Source organism: Atheta coriaria, unplaced genomic scaffold (genome assembly GCF_025399875.1).
Source record: "Atheta coriaria isolate IRGN ID8LTWV9N9 unplaced genomic scaffold, Caltech_Dcor_3.1 hic_scaffold_6_pilon, whole genome shotgun sequence".
NCBI lineage: Eukaryota > Metazoa > Arthropoda > Insecta > Coleoptera > Staphylinidae > Dalotia > Dalotia coriaria.
This window is the reverse complement of record NW_027045448.1, coordinates 995,225-1,017,625: the sequence shown is the minus strand read 5'-3', so window position 1 is coordinate 1,017,625 and position 22,401 is coordinate 995,225. Positions and strand designations below refer to the sequence as shown.

The 22,401-nt window shown below is 37.4% G+C and overlaps 1 protein-coding gene across 1 annotated transcript in view; it reads left to right on the top strand.

Moving 5' to 3' along the window:
• The window catches only part of LOC135794488 (titin-like), a 35,900-nt gene extending 13,544 nt beyond the window's left edge, over positions 1-22,356 (top strand). Inside the window, 26 exon segments of the mRNA XM_065305796.1 lie at positions 1-811; positions 814-5,833; positions 5,897-6,076; positions 6,079-6,303; positions 6,306-6,382; positions 6,385-7,099; positions 7,102-8,149; positions 8,151-8,379; positions 8,381-10,286; positions 10,657-11,284; positions 11,348-12,028; positions 12,087-12,219; positions 15,392-15,597; positions 15,822-15,954; positions 16,013-16,169; positions 16,233-17,221; positions 17,495-17,713; positions 17,788-18,240; positions 18,778-18,940; positions 19,700-19,996; positions 20,064-20,358; positions 20,434-20,775; positions 20,830-20,982; positions 21,043-21,163; positions 21,269-21,739; positions 21,838-22,356. Of these exon segments, the coding sequence (XP_065161868.1) occupies positions 1-811; positions 814-5,833; positions 5,897-6,076; positions 6,079-6,303; positions 6,306-6,382; positions 6,385-7,099; positions 7,102-8,149; positions 8,151-8,379; positions 8,381-10,286; positions 10,657-11,284; positions 11,348-12,028; positions 12,087-12,219; positions 15,392-15,597; positions 15,822-15,954; positions 16,013-16,169; positions 16,233-17,221; positions 17,495-17,713; positions 17,788-18,240; positions 18,778-18,940; positions 19,700-19,996; positions 20,064-20,358; positions 20,434-20,775; positions 20,830-20,982; positions 21,043-21,163; positions 21,269-21,628 (15,541 nt within the window). The 3' untranslated portion in view covers positions 21,629-21,739; positions 21,838-22,356.
• Positions 22,357-22,401: the final 45 nt, after the last annotated feature.

Genomic DNA, 22,401 nt, shown 5'->3' with positions numbered 1-22,401 from the left:
ACTTCAGAAAGCTCTTTTGCTTTCTGAACCTATTGAACATATCCTGAAAGCTCTTAAACAATCCTCTAAAGTGACAACACAACCAAGTGAAGCAACTATTAGCGAATTAGCACTGGTTGTAAATCAGTTAAATGATAATATTTCAACAATAAAAACTAATGAAAACACCGATGAGATTCAAACTGCTGTTATATCTCTGGAAGAACCTTTGCTTCAAATCAAACAGGCTTTGGATATTATAACTTCTCAAGAAGCTGAAGATATCAAAGAGTTGGAGCAACCTTTAAATCAATTAGCGAATGTAACCGCGAATTTGGTAGATGAACAAATATCTGTTTTGTCGATAATTCCCGAATTGAATCTAATTAAAGAGAAAATTGAACATAAAGTTGCAAATTTACCAACATCCGCTAATGTAGAGGTGATTAAAGAACCACTGCAAGCACTAGTGGCAGAAATTGATAAATCAACTCGTGTTTATGAAAAGCAGCTTGTGGAGGATGTTAAGAAACCTTTGCACTTGATTCAAGTCAGTATTGAAAATCTTGTTCAACAAGAAAAGCCGTCACAAGGCATTTTAAGTATTATAGAAATTACCACGCCAATTGCTGAATTGCAAGAAAATTTGGAACAGTTGCAAAGTCTTGATCAATGCAGTCTAGATGCTCTTAAAGTAATTCAAGAACCATTAGCAGAATTAGCACAAGCTATTGAGGAAGTTGTGGCTGTTCAAGAAGCACCCAAATTTATTGAAAAATTAAGATTCTCAAAGAACAGTTGGATGTGTCAACACAAGAAATTAAAATTGCTGAACCATTGATAGCTGTTAAAGCAAAACTGGAAGAAATTGAAATAATGCTTAAAGGTGAAGAAAGTCCTGAAACAAAACCAGAACCAAAAGTAAAAGAAGTTAAAGTAGAAAAAGAGGTAAAAGACGAAGAGAAAAAGGTGAAAGAAGAACCTGAAGAGGTAAAAAGTGAACCGGAAATTGTAAAAGATACACCGGAAGTGGTGAAGGAAAAACCGGGCGTGGTGAAAGACGAAGCTGTATTGGTGAAAGGCGAACCGGAAATGGTGAAAGATGAACCGGAAGTGGTGAAAGATAAACAAGAATTGACAAAAGATGAACCTGAAGTGGTGAAAGACAAACCGGAAGAGACAAAAGACGAATCGGAAGTAGTAAAACTCGAACCAGAGGTAGTACCTGAAGAAAAGCCAGAAGAGAAAATACCAGATGAAAAACCTTTAGTTGTAAAAGATGAGATTAAAGAAGAAGCTAAACAAAAACCAACTACAGAAGCAGTTGATGATGAAAAGATATACAAGAAAGCTATTAAAAACATTAAATTTCCATTTTATGAAATACACTCTCAGATTGTAGAGGTGAAAAAACGTGTACCTGATATAAAACAAGCCATCCAAGGAATTCCACAAATTATTGAGTTGCTTCCGAAACTTGAATCATTTTGTAATAAAATTGATACAGTTAAAATTCCTGGACCACTGATTCAAGTTTTCACTGAGATTCAAACACCATGCCTAGAAGTAGCTTCATCGTTAGGTTCAATTTTGAATATTTTAAATAATGAAGAAGCAGTGGAGAAACAAAAACCAGACCTTGCTAAAAAATTAATAGATTTGAAGCAAGAACTTAATAAATTAATACAACATGCTGACACTAAGGATTTGCCGGTGCTGTTAGAAAAGTTGGTTGAAATTGAAAAACAAGTAGGTATTATTATTGCTGCGCTTGAAGAAAAGAAACAAGCCACCCAAGAAGTTGCAGAAGTTAAACAAAGTGATTATAGTTCCCTGAAACAACCACTAAAACTTCTACAACAGGAAGTCAAGGAACTCAAAGCAAAAGAAACAGAAATAAAACAAACAAGCGAAAAAGGTATCATGTCAGTAGCGCAATTAGAAAAACCCATTGCGGCGATGTTGGAGCATGTTGCATCTTTGGAAGCTGAAAACATCGCTTCAGAAGAGTTGCTTAAATTACCTGAATCCATTAATAAAGTCACCACCGCAATTACTAACGTGGTAGAAAATTTAACATCACCTGAAGAAGTAACAGCCAAGAAACTTGAATTATGTCAAGCAATTGATGAATTACAGAAAGTAGCAGATGCAGTTCAGACTACTCAAGATGTGCAGCAATTACAAGCACTCACAACTACAATTGCAGAAATTAAGGAAGCCTTAGAACCAACCGAAAAGGTAGAACTGTTTGATATCAAAGGATCAATTCATGATCTACAGCAAACAATTCAAAGTCTCTCTGACACTCCCTCTGAGGAATTATCTATGGCCCGCGAAGAAATATTGAGTGTTATGCAGTTGGATAAACCTTTAGTTGAATTACTAGAAGGAATTATTTCATTGGAAAGCGTTGAAAAGGAATGCGTTAAAGACTTTGAAGTCCTAGCTTCACCATTAGAAAATCTGAACGTGATCTTAACGGAAGTTAAAGCTGACCTCTGTGACCCAGCTAAAGCAGAGCAACAAAAAGTAAAGTTACAGAAAGCTCTCTTGGAATTAAAAGAAGGCATTGATATTCCGCAAATTCAACAAATCAGAATTACTGAAGAGCCTTTGCTTTCTCTATCAGCAGAAATTTCCAATTTGAATGAAGCTTTAAAGCCAAAAGAGAAAACAAATTTGAACAAGATTAAAGTCACTATTGTGGACTTGGAAAAGGAAGTGAACAGTATGCATTTGAAAGTAAGTCAAATTGAAGCAACGCCAAGTCAAGGATTGTCTGCTGTAATGGGAATGGGAAGTCAATTAGAAGAACTTGTTGCAAATATTTCAGTGGTTGAAGCAAATCCGGAAGCAGTCGTGATTTTAGATGAACTTGTGCAACCTATAAATGTGGTATCAGCCGTTATTAAAGAGTGCACCGAAAAATTAAACTCGCCGAAAGATGTCCAGGCTGAAGAACAGCAGTTGTTTGATAAATTATTGCCATTGAAGCATATTATTGAAAAAGCACAGGTTGATATGGCTAAAATTCAAGGGGCTGAAGTTGTGGACGTGCAACTTCAGAAATTATGTGCTACAATTGCAAATATAGAAGGAGAAATTGTTAAAGATAAAATTAAAAAGATAAAATTGCCTTTGCAAAAGTTACAGTTGAGTATTGAAGCAATTGCTTCAAAACCACAAATCACCGAAGTTGAAAAAAATATTATTCTTACTGCTACCAAATTGATTTTACCATTAGAAGAACTACAAGCTAACATTTCTTCTGAAACATCTCAATTTGAGTCTATAAATGCCTTAGAAACGCCTGCAAATGAATTGACAACTGCCTTGACAGAAATTTCTGAAGAACTAGAAAAATCTGGTTCTACTAAATCGAGTAAAGCTGATGTACATGACGCCATTACTAAACTTAAGTCCTCCATTGAAAATGTTAAGGCAGAGCAATCCCAAAACGTAAAAATATCAGAACCATTGCAGTCTTTGAATGAAGCACTTGTCAGTTTTGATTCAGCTTTAACCAAGGAAAAATTAACTTTAACTGAAGTAAAACTTCCACTGGGAAGTATTCAACAACAAATTGATTCGATGAAAAATATTCCTCAACAATCTAAAATGTCAATGATATCACTTGAGGCTCCATTACAAGAAGTGTTACAGTCTGTTCAAATGGCTGAAGAGACACAGAAAGAAGATCAATGTGATGCTCTGAAAGAATTGGAGCAACCACTTCATAATCTAGCAAATGTTTTACAACAAGTTACAAATGTGCTCGAAAATCCAGAAAATATTAAGGCTGAAAAAGTGAAACTATGCCAAGCTTTAGAGGAAATTAAAACAGAAATGGTTACCCATGATTTGTCGAAACCGGTTGCAGCAAAATTAACAGACATTGAACAAGATTTACACAAAGCTGAAATTAGTTTCAATGTTAAACAAACAAAAGAAAAATTAACTCTCTTGACGAATGAGTTGAATGTGACAAAAGTAAAGTTGGAAGAAGTTAAGCCAAAAGCTCAGAAAGCTATTTCTGAAATGTGTGAACTTCCTACAGTGTTAAATGAGCTTTGCCAAAAGTTGGAAGAACTCGAACAAATGCCAGGGTCACAGTCAAATTGTGACTTGGCCGAGGAATTGAAAATGATTGAATTGCCAATTCAAGAACTTGCACAGGAATTGACAAAATCAACAAAAGATGTTAGTAAAATTGAGAATAAAACTAAATTAGTTAAAGCAATTTCTACTTTAGTGGAAACCGTTGATAATTTGGCTTCTAAACCATCAGTTACCAACGTGCCATTAAATCCGTTGTCTGCTCAATTATCGGTTATTAAAGAACAATTAGAGAATGAAACAAAACGTGATAAAGGAATCGCCGAATTGCAGAATATGAAAGTTGTCTTAAATGACTTAAATACTAAACTAAACAATGTTAAGGAACAGGAACACAATGTCAAAGCACAATCTCAAAAAGGCATTTTATCACTCTGTGAAATTAGTCAACCGCTACAATCGGTGCAAAACTTAATAGATGCTCAATTGAATGTGGAGGATTTAAATCAAGAATTGATTGAACTTCAGAATCTAACTGTAGTACAGGAACCAATCAATAAACTAAGCGCTAATATTGCTGAAATTACTACATTGTTAGCTCAACCAAAACAATTGCAAGAAGAAAAGGCTAAGATTTTGGCAGCTATTGATAATGTCAAAACAACTATTGAAAAGATTCCCATTGCATCAAACAAATTAGAACCTATCAAAACTTTGAAAGCATCCATTGAAAATGTCCAGAAAGCAATTAATGCTATGGAATACTCTCAAATTCCTATCAAAAATGTTGTTGGCATTAAAGATATGATCACAACAGTGCAAACTTTGGATGAGAGTATGAGTGTAATTCAAGGAAAGAGCCGAAAAGACAATGTATTTGAATCACTGGCATTATTATCGAAACCCATAAAAGATCTCAATCAGGAATTGACAACTATTGCTGAAATTTTACTTGATGAGTGTGATTCTACAGAAGTAAACGTTGATTATGCAAAATTAGACCTGATTCGAAATAATTTAACAGAGTTTGTTGATATATTGCAAGAAGCTTCAAAACAAACTTCAGAAAAAGTACAAAAGAATAAAGCACTTAAACAGAAACTAAAAGAATTAAAGTCCTGTTTAATTAGTGTTGCACCAACAGGACAATTTGTTTCTTTAACCAGCCACTTAGGGAATTATTCGAAACAAATTGATGTGGTCTTACAAAACTTCGAAAAACTGAATGAAAAAGATGCTATTCAGAGCCTTGTGTTTAGTTTTAGCAACGCAATTGAACCATTGGATAAAAATATCAATATGATAAAAGATAAAGGAAATCAAACGGTGAAAATATTGTTTGGTAACTTGGAACAGCCCTTGAAAGAAGTTGAACAATGTATTATGGATTTCAGCGTACAGGATACCCGAGATAATATTATAAATAAAACGAGTAAATTTGTTCCGATTTGTAAGCAAATTGTGGAAATTACGAGCGCAACTAAAAATAGAATTGATGATAATGACGATGGAAAATTATTGAAGAAATCTTTAACGTCTGTTCAAGATAATTGCGAGCAATTTTATTCGGCTATTAATGATTGCTGTTTAAATAATACTATATTGGAAAATTGTGATCATCTAACCGATGCAATGAGTAAATTGTATGAAACATTGATAGCGACTAAATACAGTGACAGTTCGCAAGCGTTGGAACAAATCCAAGAAAAGGAAAAGGCTGAGGAGGAAACTAAATTACAACAAGATAATGAAGAACAAGAAATTGCTGAGAAGGATAATGAAAACCAGTGGATAAAATAGAAGAAGTTGCTGAACCTGAAGAAGAAGATAAACAAGAAGAAAAAATCTAAAGCGAGATAAAGAAGCAAAGGAAAATGCCGAAAAAGAAGCTCAATTACAAGCAGAAAAAAGGCAATGGAAGCTGAAGAAAAAGCTAAGTTAGAGGCTGAAAAAGAACTCCGAGATAAATCAGAAAAAGAGGCTAGAGAAAAGGCAGAAACCGAAGCTAAGTTACTTGCTGAAAAAGAAGCTAAAGAAAAGCAGAGAATGATGCTAAATTACAAGCGGAAAAGGAAGCAAAGGAAAAAGAAGAAATGGAAGCCAAAAATAAAGAAGCCAAGTTGCAAGCTGAGAAAGAAACCAAAGAGAAAGCAGAGAAAGCGGAGAAGGAAAAAGCGGAGGCAGAAGCAAAATTAAAAGCTGAAGAAGAAGCCAGGATACAAGCAGAAAAAGAAGCTAAGAATAAAGCTGAGACTGAAGCCAAAGAAAAGCAGAAAAAGAAGCCAAAATAAAGGCTGAAAACGAAGCTAAATTGTTGGCTGAGGAAAAAGCCATGGAAGCAAAAAACAAGCTGATAATGAAGCAAAACTTCAAGCTGAGAAAGAAGCTAAAGAAAAGGCCGAGAAGGAAGCAAAATTGCAGGCTGAAGAAGAAGCCAAAAAAGCAAAGAAAAAAGCCGACCATGAAGCAAAACTTCAGGCTGAGAAAGAAGCTAAAGAAAAGTCTGAGAAGGAAGCTAAATTACAAGCTGAGAAAGAGGCCAAGGAGAACTCTGAAAAAGAAGCTAAATTACTTGCTGAAGCCGAGGCTAAAGCAAAAGCTGAAAAGGAAGCCGAAGAATTAAAAGCAAAAACAGAAAAAGAAGCTAAACTGAAAATGGAAAAGGAAGCAATAGAAAAAGCTGAAAAGGACGCCATTGAAAAAGCTGAGAAAGAAGCCATGGAAAAAGCTAGCAACGATGCAAAAACTAAAGCTGAGATAGAACTAAAAGAAAAAGCAGATAAAGAAGCAAAGGCTAAGAAGGAGAAAGAAGCTAAAGAAAAGGAAGCGAAAGAAAAAGCAGAGAAAGACGCAAAAATAAATGCGGAAAAAGATGCTAAAGAAAAGGCTGAAAAGGAAGTAAAAATAAAAGCAGAACAAGAAGCTAAACTTCAAAAAGAAAGAGAGACAAAGGAAAAAGAAGAAATAATCAAAAAAGAGAAAGAAGAAAAAGAAAAAGCAGACAAGGAAGCAAAAGAAAAAGCAGAGAAAGATGCAAAAATAAAAGCAGAAAATGAGGCAAAAGAAAAGAAGCCAAAGAAAATGCTGAGAAAGAAGCGAAAGTAAAAGCAGAGAAAGACGCAAAGATAAATGCGGAAAAAGAAGCTAAAGAAAATGCTGAAAATGAAGCAAAAATAAAAGCAGAGCAAGAAGTCAAACTCCAAAAAGAAAAAGAAGCAAAGGAAAAGGAGGAAATAATCCAAAAAGAGAAAGAAGCAAAAGAAAAGGCAGAAAATGAAGTAAAAGAAAAAGCAGAGAAAGATGCAAAAGAAAAAGCAGAAAAAGACGCAAAAGTAAAAGCGGAAAAAGAAGCTAAAGAAAAAGCGGAAAAGGAAGCAAAAATAAAATCAGAACAAGAGGCTAAAATCCAAGAAGAAAAAGAAATAAAGGAAAAGGAAGAAAAACTTAGAAAAGAGAAGGAAGAAAAAGAAAAGGCAGATAGTGATGCCAAGAAAAAGGCTGAAAAAGAAGCTCAAGAAAAAGCGGAAAAAGAAGCCAAAGAAACATCTGAGAGAGAATCCAGAGAGAAAGCTGAAAATGAAGCCAAATTAAAGGCAGAGAAAGAAGCTAAAGAAGCAAAAGAAAAAGAGGCTAAAATGCAAGCCGAAAAAGAGGCAAAAGAAAAAGAAGCCAAAGAAAATGCTGAAAAAGAAGCCAAAATAAAGTCTGACAAAGAAGTAAAAGAAAAAGCTGAAAAGGAAGCTAAAGAGAAGGCAGAAAAAGAAGAGAAAATCAAAGCTGAAAATGAGGCGAAAGAAAAAGAAGCCAAAGAAAATGCTGAAAAAGAAGCCAAAATAAAGGCTGACAAAGAAGCAAAAGAAAAAGCTGAAAAGGAAGCTAAAGAGAAGGCAGAAAAAGAAGAGAAAATCAAAGCTGAAAATGAGGCGAAAGAAAAAGAAGCCAAAGAAAATGCTGAAAAAGAAGCCAAAATAAAGGCTGACAAAGAAGCAAAAGAAAAAGCTGAAAAGGAAGCTAAAGAGAAGGCAGAAAAAGAAGAGAAAATCAAAGCTGAAAATGAGGCGAAAGAAAAAGCTGATAAAGAAGCCACAATAAAAGCCGAAAATGAAGCAAAAGAAAAAGGCTGAAAAGGAAGCAAAATTAAAAGCTGACCAAGAAGCCAAGGAAAAAGAAGAAAAAGAAGCAAAAGCAAAAGCAAAGAAAGAAGCAAAAGAAAAAGCTGCCAAAGAAGAACAGCTAAAAGCTGAAAAGGAGGCAAAAGAAAAAGCTGAAAAAGACGCAAAACTAAAAGCCGAAAAGGAAGCTAAAGCAAAAGAAGCCAAAGAAAACGCCGAAAAAAGAAGCTAAATTACAAGCTGAAAAGGAAGCTAAAGAGAAAGCTGAAAAGAAGGCGAAGGAAAAAGAAGAAATGGAAGCAAAAGAAAAAGCAACAAAAGAGTCTAAATTAAAAGCAGAAACCGAAGCAAAAGAAAAAGCAGAAAAAGAAGCGAAGAAAACAGCCGAAAAGGAAGCAAAGAAAAAAGCCGAGAAAGAAGCAAAAATAAAACAAGAAAAAGAAGAATACGAACGAGCAGAAAAACTAGCCCAAGAAAAAGCCGATAGACGAGCAAAGGAAAAAGAAGCAATTAAAAAAGCAGCAAATGAAGCCAATGAAAAAGCCGCAATTGAAGCCAAAGAAAAACATGACAAAGCAGTCAAACAAAGAGAAGAAAAAGAAATAAAAACCCAAATAGAATTTGAAACTAAAACAAAATCACGCGATGCTATTCCTCAAGTTAATATAAGTTACGAAGACACATCTATCCGAGAAAGACGTGGGCGCAGCCCAGTCAGAGAACGGGCCCGTTTTACAGGTCGCGATAATTTCACAAACGGCATGGACCAGTATAAACCCTCACGTTATCAAGGCTCACGCTTTGTCGAAAGAAAACCAACATTCACAACCTCATTAACAAATCGAACAGCCACCGCAGGCACCAGAGTAAAACTCATGTGCAGTGTCCTAGCCACCGACGGAGCAAATATAGAATGGCAGAAGAATGGACAACCAATTGATAAAGACTCAAACTGTGTCAGCTCCTATGTAGATGGTATTGCCACATTGGAATTCTTCAATACCACCACAAGTGATACCGCTGAATACACTTGTATTGCAAGAAACGGTCATGGTTTCAACTCCACCAAAGCAGAACTCAAAGTATACGAAGGTTTCGAAGCAGTTCCAATCCCACCAACATTCACAAGGCCCATTCGGGAGCAGTATAGATGTGCAGACAATCAATTAATCTTGGAATGCCGTCTAAGAGCACATCCAACACCTACCATCATTTGGTTCAAAGACGGTAAAGAAATTACAGCAAATGATAAATACAAACTTTATTATCTGGCTGATGGAATTTGTAAGCTTGCAATTGAGAATCCAGATCCAGTTGATTCAGGGTGTTACTCCTGCCGAGCAGAAAACAGCTCGTGGAGTGACCAAATATCACACTACATCAATTTTGGTGGTAAGAACGAATTTATTTCTTCACGCAGTGATAGAAGTTATTCAGCAAAAACCTACACTGATACCAGAAGACCACATTTGAGTAATGTGCTTACTGATGCGTATATACCAACTGGAGGTGTGCTAGCACTTCAAGTTGAAGTCAAGGGTACCCCCACTGATATAAAATGGTATAAAGACTCTGAAGTTATACCGAAATCATCACAAAGACATAAGAGTTTCCATGAAAGCGGAGTTTATACACTAGTCTTCCCCAAAGCCCTGGAATCTGACATAGGAAAGTATACCTTCAAAGCTGTCAATACCTATGGTAAAATTGAAACCTCCGCATATGTGAATGTTGTAAACCCATCTAACATCCACGATGGTAAACCAGCAATGTTTTTATCTCGACCACCTACAGATCTTAGTGTAACCAACTGTGAAGATATAACTGTATCATTCAGACTAGCAGGTGACCCGAAACCAAAGGTCACCTTAATGAAAGGATTAAAAGATATTACCAACAGTCATAGATGCATGAAATTCACATCGGATGATTACATCCGTTTTAGCTTGAAACGGGCGACTGAAAATGACACGGGTACCTATTGTATTCTGGCGAAAAATCGTTTCGGTTGCGATCGCGCATTCTTCACCGTTAAACTGCGCCAGCGAGCGAGGTCGGCGTCTCCATTCAAAAGCAGAAGTGGAGCTGAAATACTTGACGAGATCCCAAGCTATCAGGAACGGCAGTATCTCAAAGGTAAGTAAAAATAGATCGACCTGAATGATTTCACTCACCTGTTTTGTTGCCATTGCTAATGTCAAGCGATTAAATTTGGCAGTACGAAAACTGTTTAGTGAAGTGTGTATTACGGTCTAATCAACATTGCAGCATGGACTAATTAATTAATTATATAACAAAAATAATCAAAATGAGGTATTCCTTGACTATTCAAGGGAACACCTTTACAAATGCTTTGCATAGTGGTGTGGATACGCTAACATTAATTCGTAGTGTGTGGAGCGTCAGGAAGTGTTCAATATCTGATTTCTTGCAATATTTAGTTGGACATTACTGTGTGTAAAACCAATCCTAATCAAGATATAAACTTATTCAAATAAAATTTTAGATGTCCCTGGACCAATCTCCACTTTACCCTTCGTCATCGACACTGGTAGAAACTGGATTTCTTTATCATGGGGCAAACCAGATTCTCGTGGTGCCGCACCCGTTCTTGCCTACAAAGTGGACGCATGGCAGAAAGGTGGTGAGACAAGATGGGTGGAATTAGGCATGACGCCGATAAACAGTTTTGATGCATTCAACTTGACACCGGATGCGGAATACCAATTTAGAATAACGGCGCGTAATCGTTACGGCTGGGGTGAAGCAGCTACCAGTGAACCGATTGTGGTTGGACGCCATGTTGAATTACCGGAATTTATCAAAATATTATCTGGACATTCGAAAGCTCTGCGTGGAACTACATGCGAGTTTGAATGTCACATTAGGGATAACACTAACGCAAAGATAAGATGGTATAAAGACGGATTTGAATTAAACCCAAGCGAGAATCCAAGAATAGCGATAAACAATAACAACGGTATTTGTTTATTGACTATCACAAATGTACGTCTGGCTGATGAAGGGAGATATTCGTGTGAAGCGATTAATAAAATTGGTCGCGTTGCTAGCTTTTTACGAGTATCTGTTGTCTCCGATCCGAAATTATTAGTAGCTGATCAAAACTTGAAAAAGTAAGTTTTTTATATCTGATTTGTGTAATTATTTCAATTAATTTATTTGAATTTATATTCTAGAGCTTTGGAAGATATTAACGTTGATGTTCCACCTCAGTTTACAATGAGACTTCGTGACAGACGTGTACAAGCTAGTTATCCAGTTAGACTCACGTGTCAAGTATCTGGACATCCATCCCCGTCAGTAATATGGACCAAAAATGGAGTCGTATTATCAATGGACAACAATAGAGCCGCTTGGGCAGAAAATAACTTCCACACCTTAGAATTTTTCAAAACATCACAATCAGATTCGGGTATTTACGGAGCTATTGCCAAAAACTCGTTCGGATCAGTATCTTGCAAATGTAAATTAGTTGTGGATGAAGGAATCAAAGCCTATCTGGCACCACAATTCAAAGGCACTTGTAATCCAGAAAAAGTACAACTTAACGAAGGCGAACAACTACATTTAACAGCAGTCGTAGAGGCTTATCCTACTGTAGTTGTAGTTTGGTACAGAAATGGCATGAGACTCAGACCATCCCGGAAAACTGTCACAACTCTCTCACACGATGGACGAATTGAACTCTCTGTTGGATCTGTATGTGCATCTGATGCTGGTGTATATACTTGTGTAGCGACAAATGAAGTAGGCAGAGCGGAAACTTGTTCTACAGTTGAAATTTCTGGCAAATTCAAAAGCCTTGAAGAAAGCGAGGAAAGCGAAGAAGCTATCCAAAAAGAACAACGTGAATTACCGTAAGATTTTGATATTATTCTAAATATTTATTTATTAATATTTGTATTTTATGATTAGATATTCCAAGGAGCCTTCCTTCATAACCAAGCCAATGAACACGAGTGCGTACGAAGGCGATGACATTGTTATTTTATGCGAAGTGATCGGCGATCCCAAACCTGACGTGCTCTGGTTGCGCGACTTCCTTAAGGTGAGTGGATATGATGTTTACGAATCTGATGCGTATCACATTTTCATAATATAAGAGAATATTGTTTTGCGAATATTGTTCTCTTAACTAATAACATAATGAGATTAGAAACGGTTCACTGGTGTATTACGACCATGAAGTCCTTATTTGGACGATAGAATTCTTGCATAATGGTTATTCAAGTTTGGAATTCATTAAACTGAAGCACAATTTGAGCAAGCTTACATGGTGTTAGAAATTTTAATAAGCAAAAACCACTCAAGTAATTTTTTCGAGTTTTTATAATTCCAACACCATTCCAATCGTAATTATTGAGTTAACCAGATCATTTCATGTTTTGTTTTTGGATAAAAAGTGAATATACTTATATGTACGATTAATTGATCGTTCAATGTGTCAATTTAAATAATAACTGGCATTGGCACCGTTTCAAGTCCTCTTTCTCTGCGTGCATTTGTGTTTCTCCTGGAACAGGTCACGGCGGACAAAGCAACACAGCGGTTAGAAAGCAACATTTGCTACATATTAGGCGCCTAAAAATCGAACGCCATTTAAATGGATTAGTGCATATAATTGAAATGTACAGTTTCAAATTCATACGAATCAACAATCCCATTATGCCGTTTACGTAACGCGCTAGTAATTCACGAGTCGCCTTGTATTCGGAGCAGCGCAATGCTGTATAAAGACAAAAATATTTCTAAATTGCGATTGCTCTCATGCTCGGTAAATTGCTAAATTGCATCCAGTTGTTCAGCACGTTGAGCTCACGACAAACATGTAGTCTTAAACGGTGTCTGATCGGTTTCGCTGCATCTTTCGAACGCTTCGCATTTTATTTAGTTGAATAGACAATCGATGCATGCAGATGTATTATTTGACTGTTTTTGATTGTATAATGTGACTGAGTGCCGCATGTAATATATAGTTATTATTCTCTGTAAGTAGCAGTAGCGCTGGTTGTGATTAGACGTATCGTTAAAATTGACCACTATTTGTGTTTGTGCATGTTGTGTTATGGCGCTTCGTTTGTATGTTACTTACATCGCTTCACTGCACTTAACATCATTATTATATTTATCGCTGTGCAAATAAGTTGCTACATAAGCATAAATAGAATGAGTTTCTGAAAGGTCAGCACGTGGCGAACGTTTAGAAGTCGGACTATTAGTTACAATTCGGTTGTTATCAAAGGCATTCAAATAAACAGCCAAATACTTTAAATAAGTAAATAATTTCAAAATCAATGGGTCAAAATATGAACACAATTAACTTGTCTTAAAAATCTTTATCTTTAATTAAAAAAAATTTAAGTTTTTAGGGTTTTGCCCGCGACTTCGTCGCGTCGTGTTTAATAAAAATGTACTACCTAGCTCGGTTTTACTCTCTTGTTCTAGACATAGTATGTGTTAATGCTATCAATAAGATTCGCAATTTTATTTTAAAGAAAAATTTTATCCTATAGAAAAGAACTGTCTTAACTAGGGTTTTCCTGTCAATTATTCCTATAGAATTTCTCTCGCCGTAAAAATTTTTCCATCCTTGGACTTCAACAAACATTTTAAAAAAAGAATTGGCCAAATTGGTCTAGGCGTTGTTGAGTTATGCGCTTACCAACCGATTTTGTGATTCATTTTCATATATAGATTTGTGCTGATATTAATTTTGATACGCCGGTATCTACAGACGCAATATAGGATATTTTTAAACACTTATCAGCAGGAAATATTTTTTATCTTAATTGTTTATCTTGTATTATCAGCTATACGCGCAAATTTAATAAACAGAACGGGGAAACACAAATTCACGCATATGCCAGAATAAAACAAAGAAAATCTAAATTCCAAAACTCAAATACAAGTAGATAAAATACGCATACTTTACCAGCACTTGCACTCCACGTAAAAATGCAAACATTGCTAATAAACAACAAGCAATATATGAAACGCATCGTAAACATAAATCATATGAATTTATAAAGGCTATAAAGCAATGGGCATGACCGTCGGACAAACATGCCTTGTATAAATTTTCACCTTACTTCTCTACCACTGGCAGGCCAAAAAAAGAATAAAATGAAATTGGTGACACGTCGTAAAAATGCATAAAACAAGACTTGCGCCTGTTTGCACATTTATCAGGACCGTAATGTAGGACATTCCAAACAAGCGCAATTATTCCGAGCATTTCCAGTCCAGATAATCTTCATATTTGAATCTTGACGTGCGGTCATTGTCGAAATAACAAAGTCGGAAGACTGATTGAACTGCTTGCAATAAAAAAAAACAATACACACGCCAATCAACTCGCTCGCCCTTCACATTTCATTGACGCAAGTTAAAATCGAATTGGGCTTATTCTGTCTGGCCACGCGTTCAATTAACAATCGATTTCAAACATGCTCGTAATTATGTCGTGCACAACGGAACATGCATCTTTAACATATTTCATCACTCAATGGAATAATCCTAATTGGAGTTGCGCAAAGAAATAAAACACAATTGGGGATTTTGGGTTAACTAACGGTTCTCTTGGCGAAAAATGTACGCCCGGCAGATTTATGATATTGAATTGGAACCTTGCAAGGTTGTCGGTCGGTGGCCCGGCGGAGATGCATTGTGTGTTCATTTCGCACTTGCGTAGGCATCGCGGCACTCTTCGTAGGCGATTGTAAACAAGCAAACAAATTATGTAATATTTATCGTTGACCCAACGCGCGCAAGTGAAGAACTACACAAACATCACATGCGGTGAACGGAGATGCAACGAGATAGCAAATTCCGGACCTACCTTCATGTAAATTAAACGCGAAACGTAATCACTCAAACATTTTCGGCACAAACAACGTAATGCATTAAACGATTGCGGCGTGCGGCGCTCGTGTTAACGAGGAAAAATTATTCGCTTACCTGATGGTGGCGATCAGCAGCCAATACAAGTCGGTTTAATAAGTGTACCGAGCGAAGGAGAAACCGAATCGCGGCTTACTGAGTGAAACAGCTGACTTGACGCGACCTGGCGCTACATTTCGCTTTAATGCGCTTCATAAAAATCTCCAATGTTTGTTTTACGACGCCGGCCGAAATTTACGATTGTAATATTTAAATTAAATGCATAAATATCGTAAATATTGTTTTAAATATGTTTTCTTCTTGTTTTGGCATGATTACAGCCGGAATATTACAAGGATGCGGCACATTTCCGGCGCGTCGGAGACGGTCCTGAGTATCGTCTTGAGATCCCGCATGCAAAGTTCGATTTCACAGGGACGTACACGGTCTACGCGAAGAACTGCCACGGCGACGCCAAGGCTATAATTTCTCTGCAAATTAAAGCCAAGGACTTGCTAGCCGATAGCGTTTCATCTCGCAGACTCGGGTAGGCTATAAACTGGCACCATAACGCGCAAACATAACTTACAACTGCTATAAACACAACTACAAGACTATTATATACTGATTTCTTTTTACTTCTATTTTAGAAAATGTCTTGTGCGTTGTGTTTGCTTGAATATTATTTTTTCTTGCTTTCCACTGATTTTTGTTTAACAATATTATTATGACTGCAAAAGTCATAAATTAATATTCCATATCCATTTGCAGCAACGTCCAAACACTACCTAGGATTGTAATACCCTTAAAAGACATTCGCTGTTGCGACACGGATTCAGTTTCCTTCGAATGCAAAGTCGGAGCCACACCTGCACCCAATGTTCGATGGGAAAAGAATGGAAAAGTATTAAATATCATTTAAACTTACAGAAACATGTTTTATTTATTCTGATGATATTTAGATTATTCATTTGGACGAAGACTTCAAATCGGACTTTGATGGTGAGGTTGCAAAGTTGCTCATTCGTGAAATCTACCCGGAAGACGAAGGGGAATACAGTTGTGTCGCTTACAACGATTTAGGGAAAGCAGCTACATCAGCTTGTCTCATAGTTGATGGTAAATATAAATTTTTCGGAATAAAATATGACTATTTCTAATTTGGTAATATTATGATTACAGTTCCTGAAGCAAGAGAAACCATCTTGAGTGATCAACATTTAAGTCCAAACATACCCGGTGTTGATGAATCTACAACTGAATCAGTTGCTTCATCAGGATATCGCCGCACACCAGCACGTAGTGTTTCACCAAGAGGTAGAGTACGCGAGGTGACTCCACGTCGGGCACCAAAGGTACCACGTAATCGTTGCATACCACCACGATTCTTCGCAATTCCAAGGAATAAAGTTGTTGAAGAAGGTACCACTGTCCGCCTGCAATGTTCTGTCTTTGGTCATCCTGATCCATGGACCGTTTGGGATAAAGACCGCAGAGTATTGAACCATGACGGTCGCATCAGTATCAAAGAAGAGGATGATCTACGAATTTTAGAGATTCGTGATTGCGTCGCCAAAGATTCAGGTCTCTACCGAGTGGTATTAGAAAACGACGTAGGTCGAATCGAAGCATCCGCTCGTGTGGATGTCATTGCTCACTACCATCCGCATTCGGACGGTGTGAGGGCAAACAGCGAGTCACCTCTGCATCCGAAATTCAGACGATTTGCTTTTGGCATCACGCCCATTCCGAGGATATATCACTACAACGAGCATAGACACGCCAGAGCATTGTCAGCGCCTTATTATCGTAGGACTTTTACATCGAGCACAACACAATCAACCCACTTGAACGTACCTGCTGTTAATGATAATATGACAGCGCCAGTGTTCTTCGAAGAACTACCGCCTGTGGAGCACTCCTCAGTCGGGGCGGAGATTTGCATGAAAGTAAAAGCAAGCGCTGGAAAGTCTTATGATGTGGTATGGATGAAAGACGGATGTGTGCTGCCGAATTGCAAAGATTTCCAGCAAAGAGATGACGGACACGGTAATATTTCACTGGTGATTCCACGCACATCCGCCAACGACGCGGGTGCCTACAGGTGTGAGGTATATAATCTTTTTGGCGACGCCATTACGAAGTGTAGGCTAATCGTCCGGGGTGAGTTGCAATATTAATTAAACTTATAGGTATGACTCTGTATACATTGAATTAATTGTTGTTGTATCCCACTGTACAATTGAAATTGTTGTTCGTTAGTTATTGTGTGAAACCACTTTTGTCGTCTAATCACGACGATAAGAACCAGTTATACCGCTTGGATAAAGGGAAATAAAACAATTTGGATTTTTAATTATTTGCGTATTAATTGCACCTCCTTGTTGATTGGTTGCGGGTATACTTATTTCATGTTGGTGTGGTGATGGAGTTAACTATGGTGATCGAATGTGAAGAATAAATTTGTGGGTATTACAGAGAAATGTATGACGCTTCCAAAGAATAAAGACGAGATACTGGAATTCGTTAAGTCGCCCAGTCCACTTGTCGCCGTCGTCGGTAAATCCGTCGCATTCTGTGCGCGATACCGAGCGCATAAAACGCCGACAATAACTTGGGAAGTCGCCGGACGTCGCATACACAAAGACGATAAGAGGTTTGAGGTAAGTTACTGTTTGTGTCTCACGCACGCGGGGCGATAACGAGCGTGCAAGTGACGAGTTATATTTAGTGGAAGAAGTCACGTTCGTGTCCACAGGTAGAAGAACACGAAGACGTCAGCATACTTCGCATCGCGGGAGTGACACATGAAGAGGCCGGCACGGTGCGTTGCATCGCTAGTCTGCCTTCGGCGAGCTCGCGGGCGGGAGAACGGCGCACGATCACGCCGACCCACAACAGTCGATTAGCCGCGGCCGACGATTACTCCACGCTCTCGACCAGCTGCAGCACGATTCTCCGCGTTGTTCAAACGATCGATGCGCATCGTGCGGTGAAACGACATCGGCAAATTCGCGAGGACCGCGCGCGCGGTGATGACGGCAGGATGAAAAACGTGCTAGCTGGGGTCGAATCGGCGCCCGTCATCATCAAAGGCCCGCAGGACGCTAACGCGCTCGTTGGTGATAGGGTGCTGTTGAAGATTACCTACACTGGGTCACCGCCACCGACTGTCAAGTGGACAAGAGCCGTAAGTTATATCAATTAATCTAATTTTATAAAATTGATTATTATCAGTTAATTAAACCACGCGCGCGGTTTATTAAAGATAATGCCGATGGCGCTTGCGCGCGTAACAATTCTTTCGAATTCGCGCCATATAAGTTTGCGAAACTTTGTTCGATAAATTTTGAAATCACGTTTAGCATTGAGAGCGAAACCGTCTTATGACTCACGCAGAGGACAATGCACACGCACATCTTTACTGGTTTCATTGTCAGTGCGTAAAATGCGGCGAGGTAAACGTGAATCATTTGGTTTTACCTTGTGAAAGTGCTAAAAGCAACAATACTTAGACGCAGCGGGCAAAAATAGCGGACATGGCAGCTATAGGAAGTTTTAAGGAACATTCCATAAGTCGGTAACATCAAGTGCGTGTTTATCTCTTCAGCTGTTGAACTGGGTTCTCGGCCTTGATAATGGAGTGCGAAGACCTGGATAATAAAGTTTATAATTATACTAATTAGTCATGCAATTAACAAAATTTAATTGGAGTGCCTTGCCGCAGGGACGTGAGCTGAAGAACGACGAACGCACTTGCATCACTTCGAGCGACGGCCAGTGTTGTCTGCTGCTGCAGAATATTACGACGGACGACAGTGGAAAATACGACGTTTGCATAGAGAACAAGTTTGGCGCCGATGCACATTATGCTTCTGTTTCTGTTGAAGGTGATTTGAATTTCCTTAATAGACTAGGCTACATTCCATTTATGGCATGGCTTTGCACGTCATTCAGTTGTTGATCGGATAGCTAAATGAACAACATGCGCAATTATATCCGCAATTAAAAAATAATAATTTAATAATATTCATAAACATTGTCTATGTCTGTATTAGACTCAGCCAATATTTAGTCGCTACCAATTTTCACTATTATAGCAGGCAACCATATAAAAAATTTTAAAAATTTTATTTTTCCCATTTTAAGATTTTCTCAAAAAAGAGACAGTTTGTATTGTAATCCTAATATGGATTTCAAAATTACTCATTAGCAATCATGCATTTATCGATCGATAAAAAATTTACATATTTGTGGATAGCTTTTATTATTGTTACTCTATTCTATGATTTTATTTAATCATGTCTATCATGTTGTGAATTTATGTGTGTTCTATTTTTTACTTGCATCGCAAACTAAATCATATTACCATTGCTTCGGGTTACTTCCGGTTTGATTAGTTCATTCTTTTATTTGGTACCTACTAGGGTTTCGCGTTAATTATATTTTTTTATTGCCTGAGTGTAATAATCAGTACTTTATTTTTGAACTTCGAAAAAAAAAAAAAAGATTTTTTAATAGAAAAATCAATATTTTTCACATAGTTTCAGCTAGAAAGTGTAATAAACAAACAATCAAATTCACTTTTGCATTTATAATATTAATATTGTTGAGTGTTATGTGAAATATTAACTTTTATTGCATCTTAGGACCACCAGATCCACCAAACGGCAAACCATGCATATTGGCAGACGGAGCCCAAACCACCGTGACATGGAGCAGCTCACCGTACGACGGTGGTTGCAAAATAACCGGATACACAGTCGAATACTCATTGGCCGGTAGCGAAATTTGGCACACAGCGTGCGATGATTGCCACTCATTGCGCTATATTTTACACGGCCTGCAGCCGGGCGCACGATATGTGGTTCGTATACGCGCGAATAATATTCATGGTTCCAGTAATGCTAGTCAAGAATCTGATGTCCTACAAATGGAGGAAGAAAGTAATATACATATTAAAATCCACATGAATCAAACTTACTAAAATTAATATCATTCTTTTATTAATAGACATAGATTCATCATTTGAACCACGCTTGGTGCAATTAGAACAAGGAACGGAATTCAAGCAAAAATACGATATACAGGAGACACTCGGCAAGGGACGCTTTGGCATTGTACACAAAGTCGTCGATCGTAAAACCAACCAAATATTCGCGGCCAAATTCATTCGCTGTCGATCAGCGAAAGAAAAAGACAAAGTCAAGGAGGAAATTGACATCATGAATCAACTCCGACATGAACAACTGCTGCAATTAGCTGCTGCTTTCGATCATCCGAAAGAAATGATCATGGTGATGGAATTGTATGTTCAGTTTTTAAATGTTTTATTAAGTATTATTATTTTTTTATAATTATGAAAATGTATTTGTTTCTTTAGTATTTCAGGTGGCGAATTATTTGAGCGTGTGGTGGCCGATGACTTTACTCTTACGGAAAAAGACTGTATCCTCTTCATGAGACAGATATGTGAAGGCGTTGTTTATATGCATAGTCAAAATATAGTTCATTTAGATTTAAAGCCAGAGAACATTATGTGCCATACCAGAACATCACACGAGATCAAAATTATCGACTTTGGATTGGCGCAGAAACTGGATCCGGATAAACCAGTGCGCGTCTTGTTTGGTACTCCGGAGTTTATTTCGCCGGAAATTATCAACTACGAACCCATCGGTGTTGCTTCGGATATGTGGAGTTTGGGTGTGATTTGTTATGTTTTGTGAGTAATCTTATAAGGATTTTTGTTTGGGTTATTATTATTTATGATGTTTAGATTATCGGGTTTGTCGCCATTTATGGGCGAAACGGATGCAGACACTTTTGCAAATATCACTCGAGCTGAATACGATTTCGATGACGAAGCCTTTGATGCAGTGACGCAGAATGCAAGAGATTTCATCGGCGGATTATTAAGAAAGCGCAAAGAGTAAGTGAAGAGATTAAGTGTAATATGAGATCGTAAACATGGTTATGTTTATTTTTACAGAGAGAGAATGTCTGCGGCCGAATCCTTGCGACACAGTTGGTTAGATCCGGAAAGTCATCAGAATACTGTCGTCATTTCTACAGATAAACTGAAGAAGTTCATTATTCGAAGAAAATGGCAGGTGTGTACTAAATGATACAATTACTGTGTGTTTAACTTTGCGGTGTGAATTTTTATAATATTTGTTATGTTTGATTTTGTTCGTGTGTGTTGTGTGCACTAACAGAAAACTGGCAATGCAATTCGAGCGTTAGGACGAATGGCTACTTTGTCCGCAAGTCGCCGTAATTCTAATACTACAAATGCTCCTACAATTCTGCCGAGTCAGAAAATGAACGAAACAAATACATCTACTGGAATGTCCAGTGTCGATGAGGAGGAAGATCCAATTCGTGAGAAGAGAGTAGTGCGGAATAGGAATTTCAGCGAGAGATCAGACAGTGGAATTAGCGATTGTCTAACTGTTTCACAAACTGCGACTAACACACATCCTATTTCAATCACCAATGAATCAAATGGTACATCAAAACATATTTATAACTCTGAAATAGCTAAAATCAAGGAGGAAGTACCCAAAAGCCTATAGAACTACTGAAAAACACGAAGAAACACAACGAAATACCAAAATTTAAACAGACTGATTTGCATTTAGGAAATGTCGAAAATACTAAAACAAACCATGCACATTTTAAAACAGGTAATGTATTTATTTAAGTCTTGCTTGCTTGTTTAATAGCTATTTGCATTTTTTTGATTTAATTTGGTTTATCTAATTATTCTTTTTGGTATTTTTAGAAGAGCGTCCAAATGTCGCGCCAAATAGCGTAAAACTCTCATCTCCACCTACAAAGTCAAGCATCGCAAATGTAATACAGAGATTTGATCAATTAGATCGTGTGGCGTCACAAGGCAAAGGCAAGGTGGGTCAAGAAAGTGCAACTGACAGAAACATCATGGCTGCAAATCCTTCTTTCATAAGAAAGGTGCAAACACTGAGAAACAAAGAAAAGAGTGCTGCAGACGTGAAATTACCCAAGGGTAACATGGCCACATCAGTTTTAGTGCGTAATATGAAGAATAAATTCGAAAAACCCGCTGATAAAAGTGAAACTTTCAAAAAAGTTAGTGAGTTTTGGAATAATCATGCGTAACAGTAGAAGTAGAGTTTTCTTCATGATGTTCTCACAGTAAGGGTGCTATTAGATTTAGTCCTCAGGTGTGTTAATCTCTAAATGGAATTGTTATTCAATGTAATCAAATTGTACTATTTTAAATTATTAACGAGAATAAATACATATTTAAATCAAAAGGAAATGAGAGGATTGCATGCAGAGAAGCTGAATAGGTTGCCTACATTTT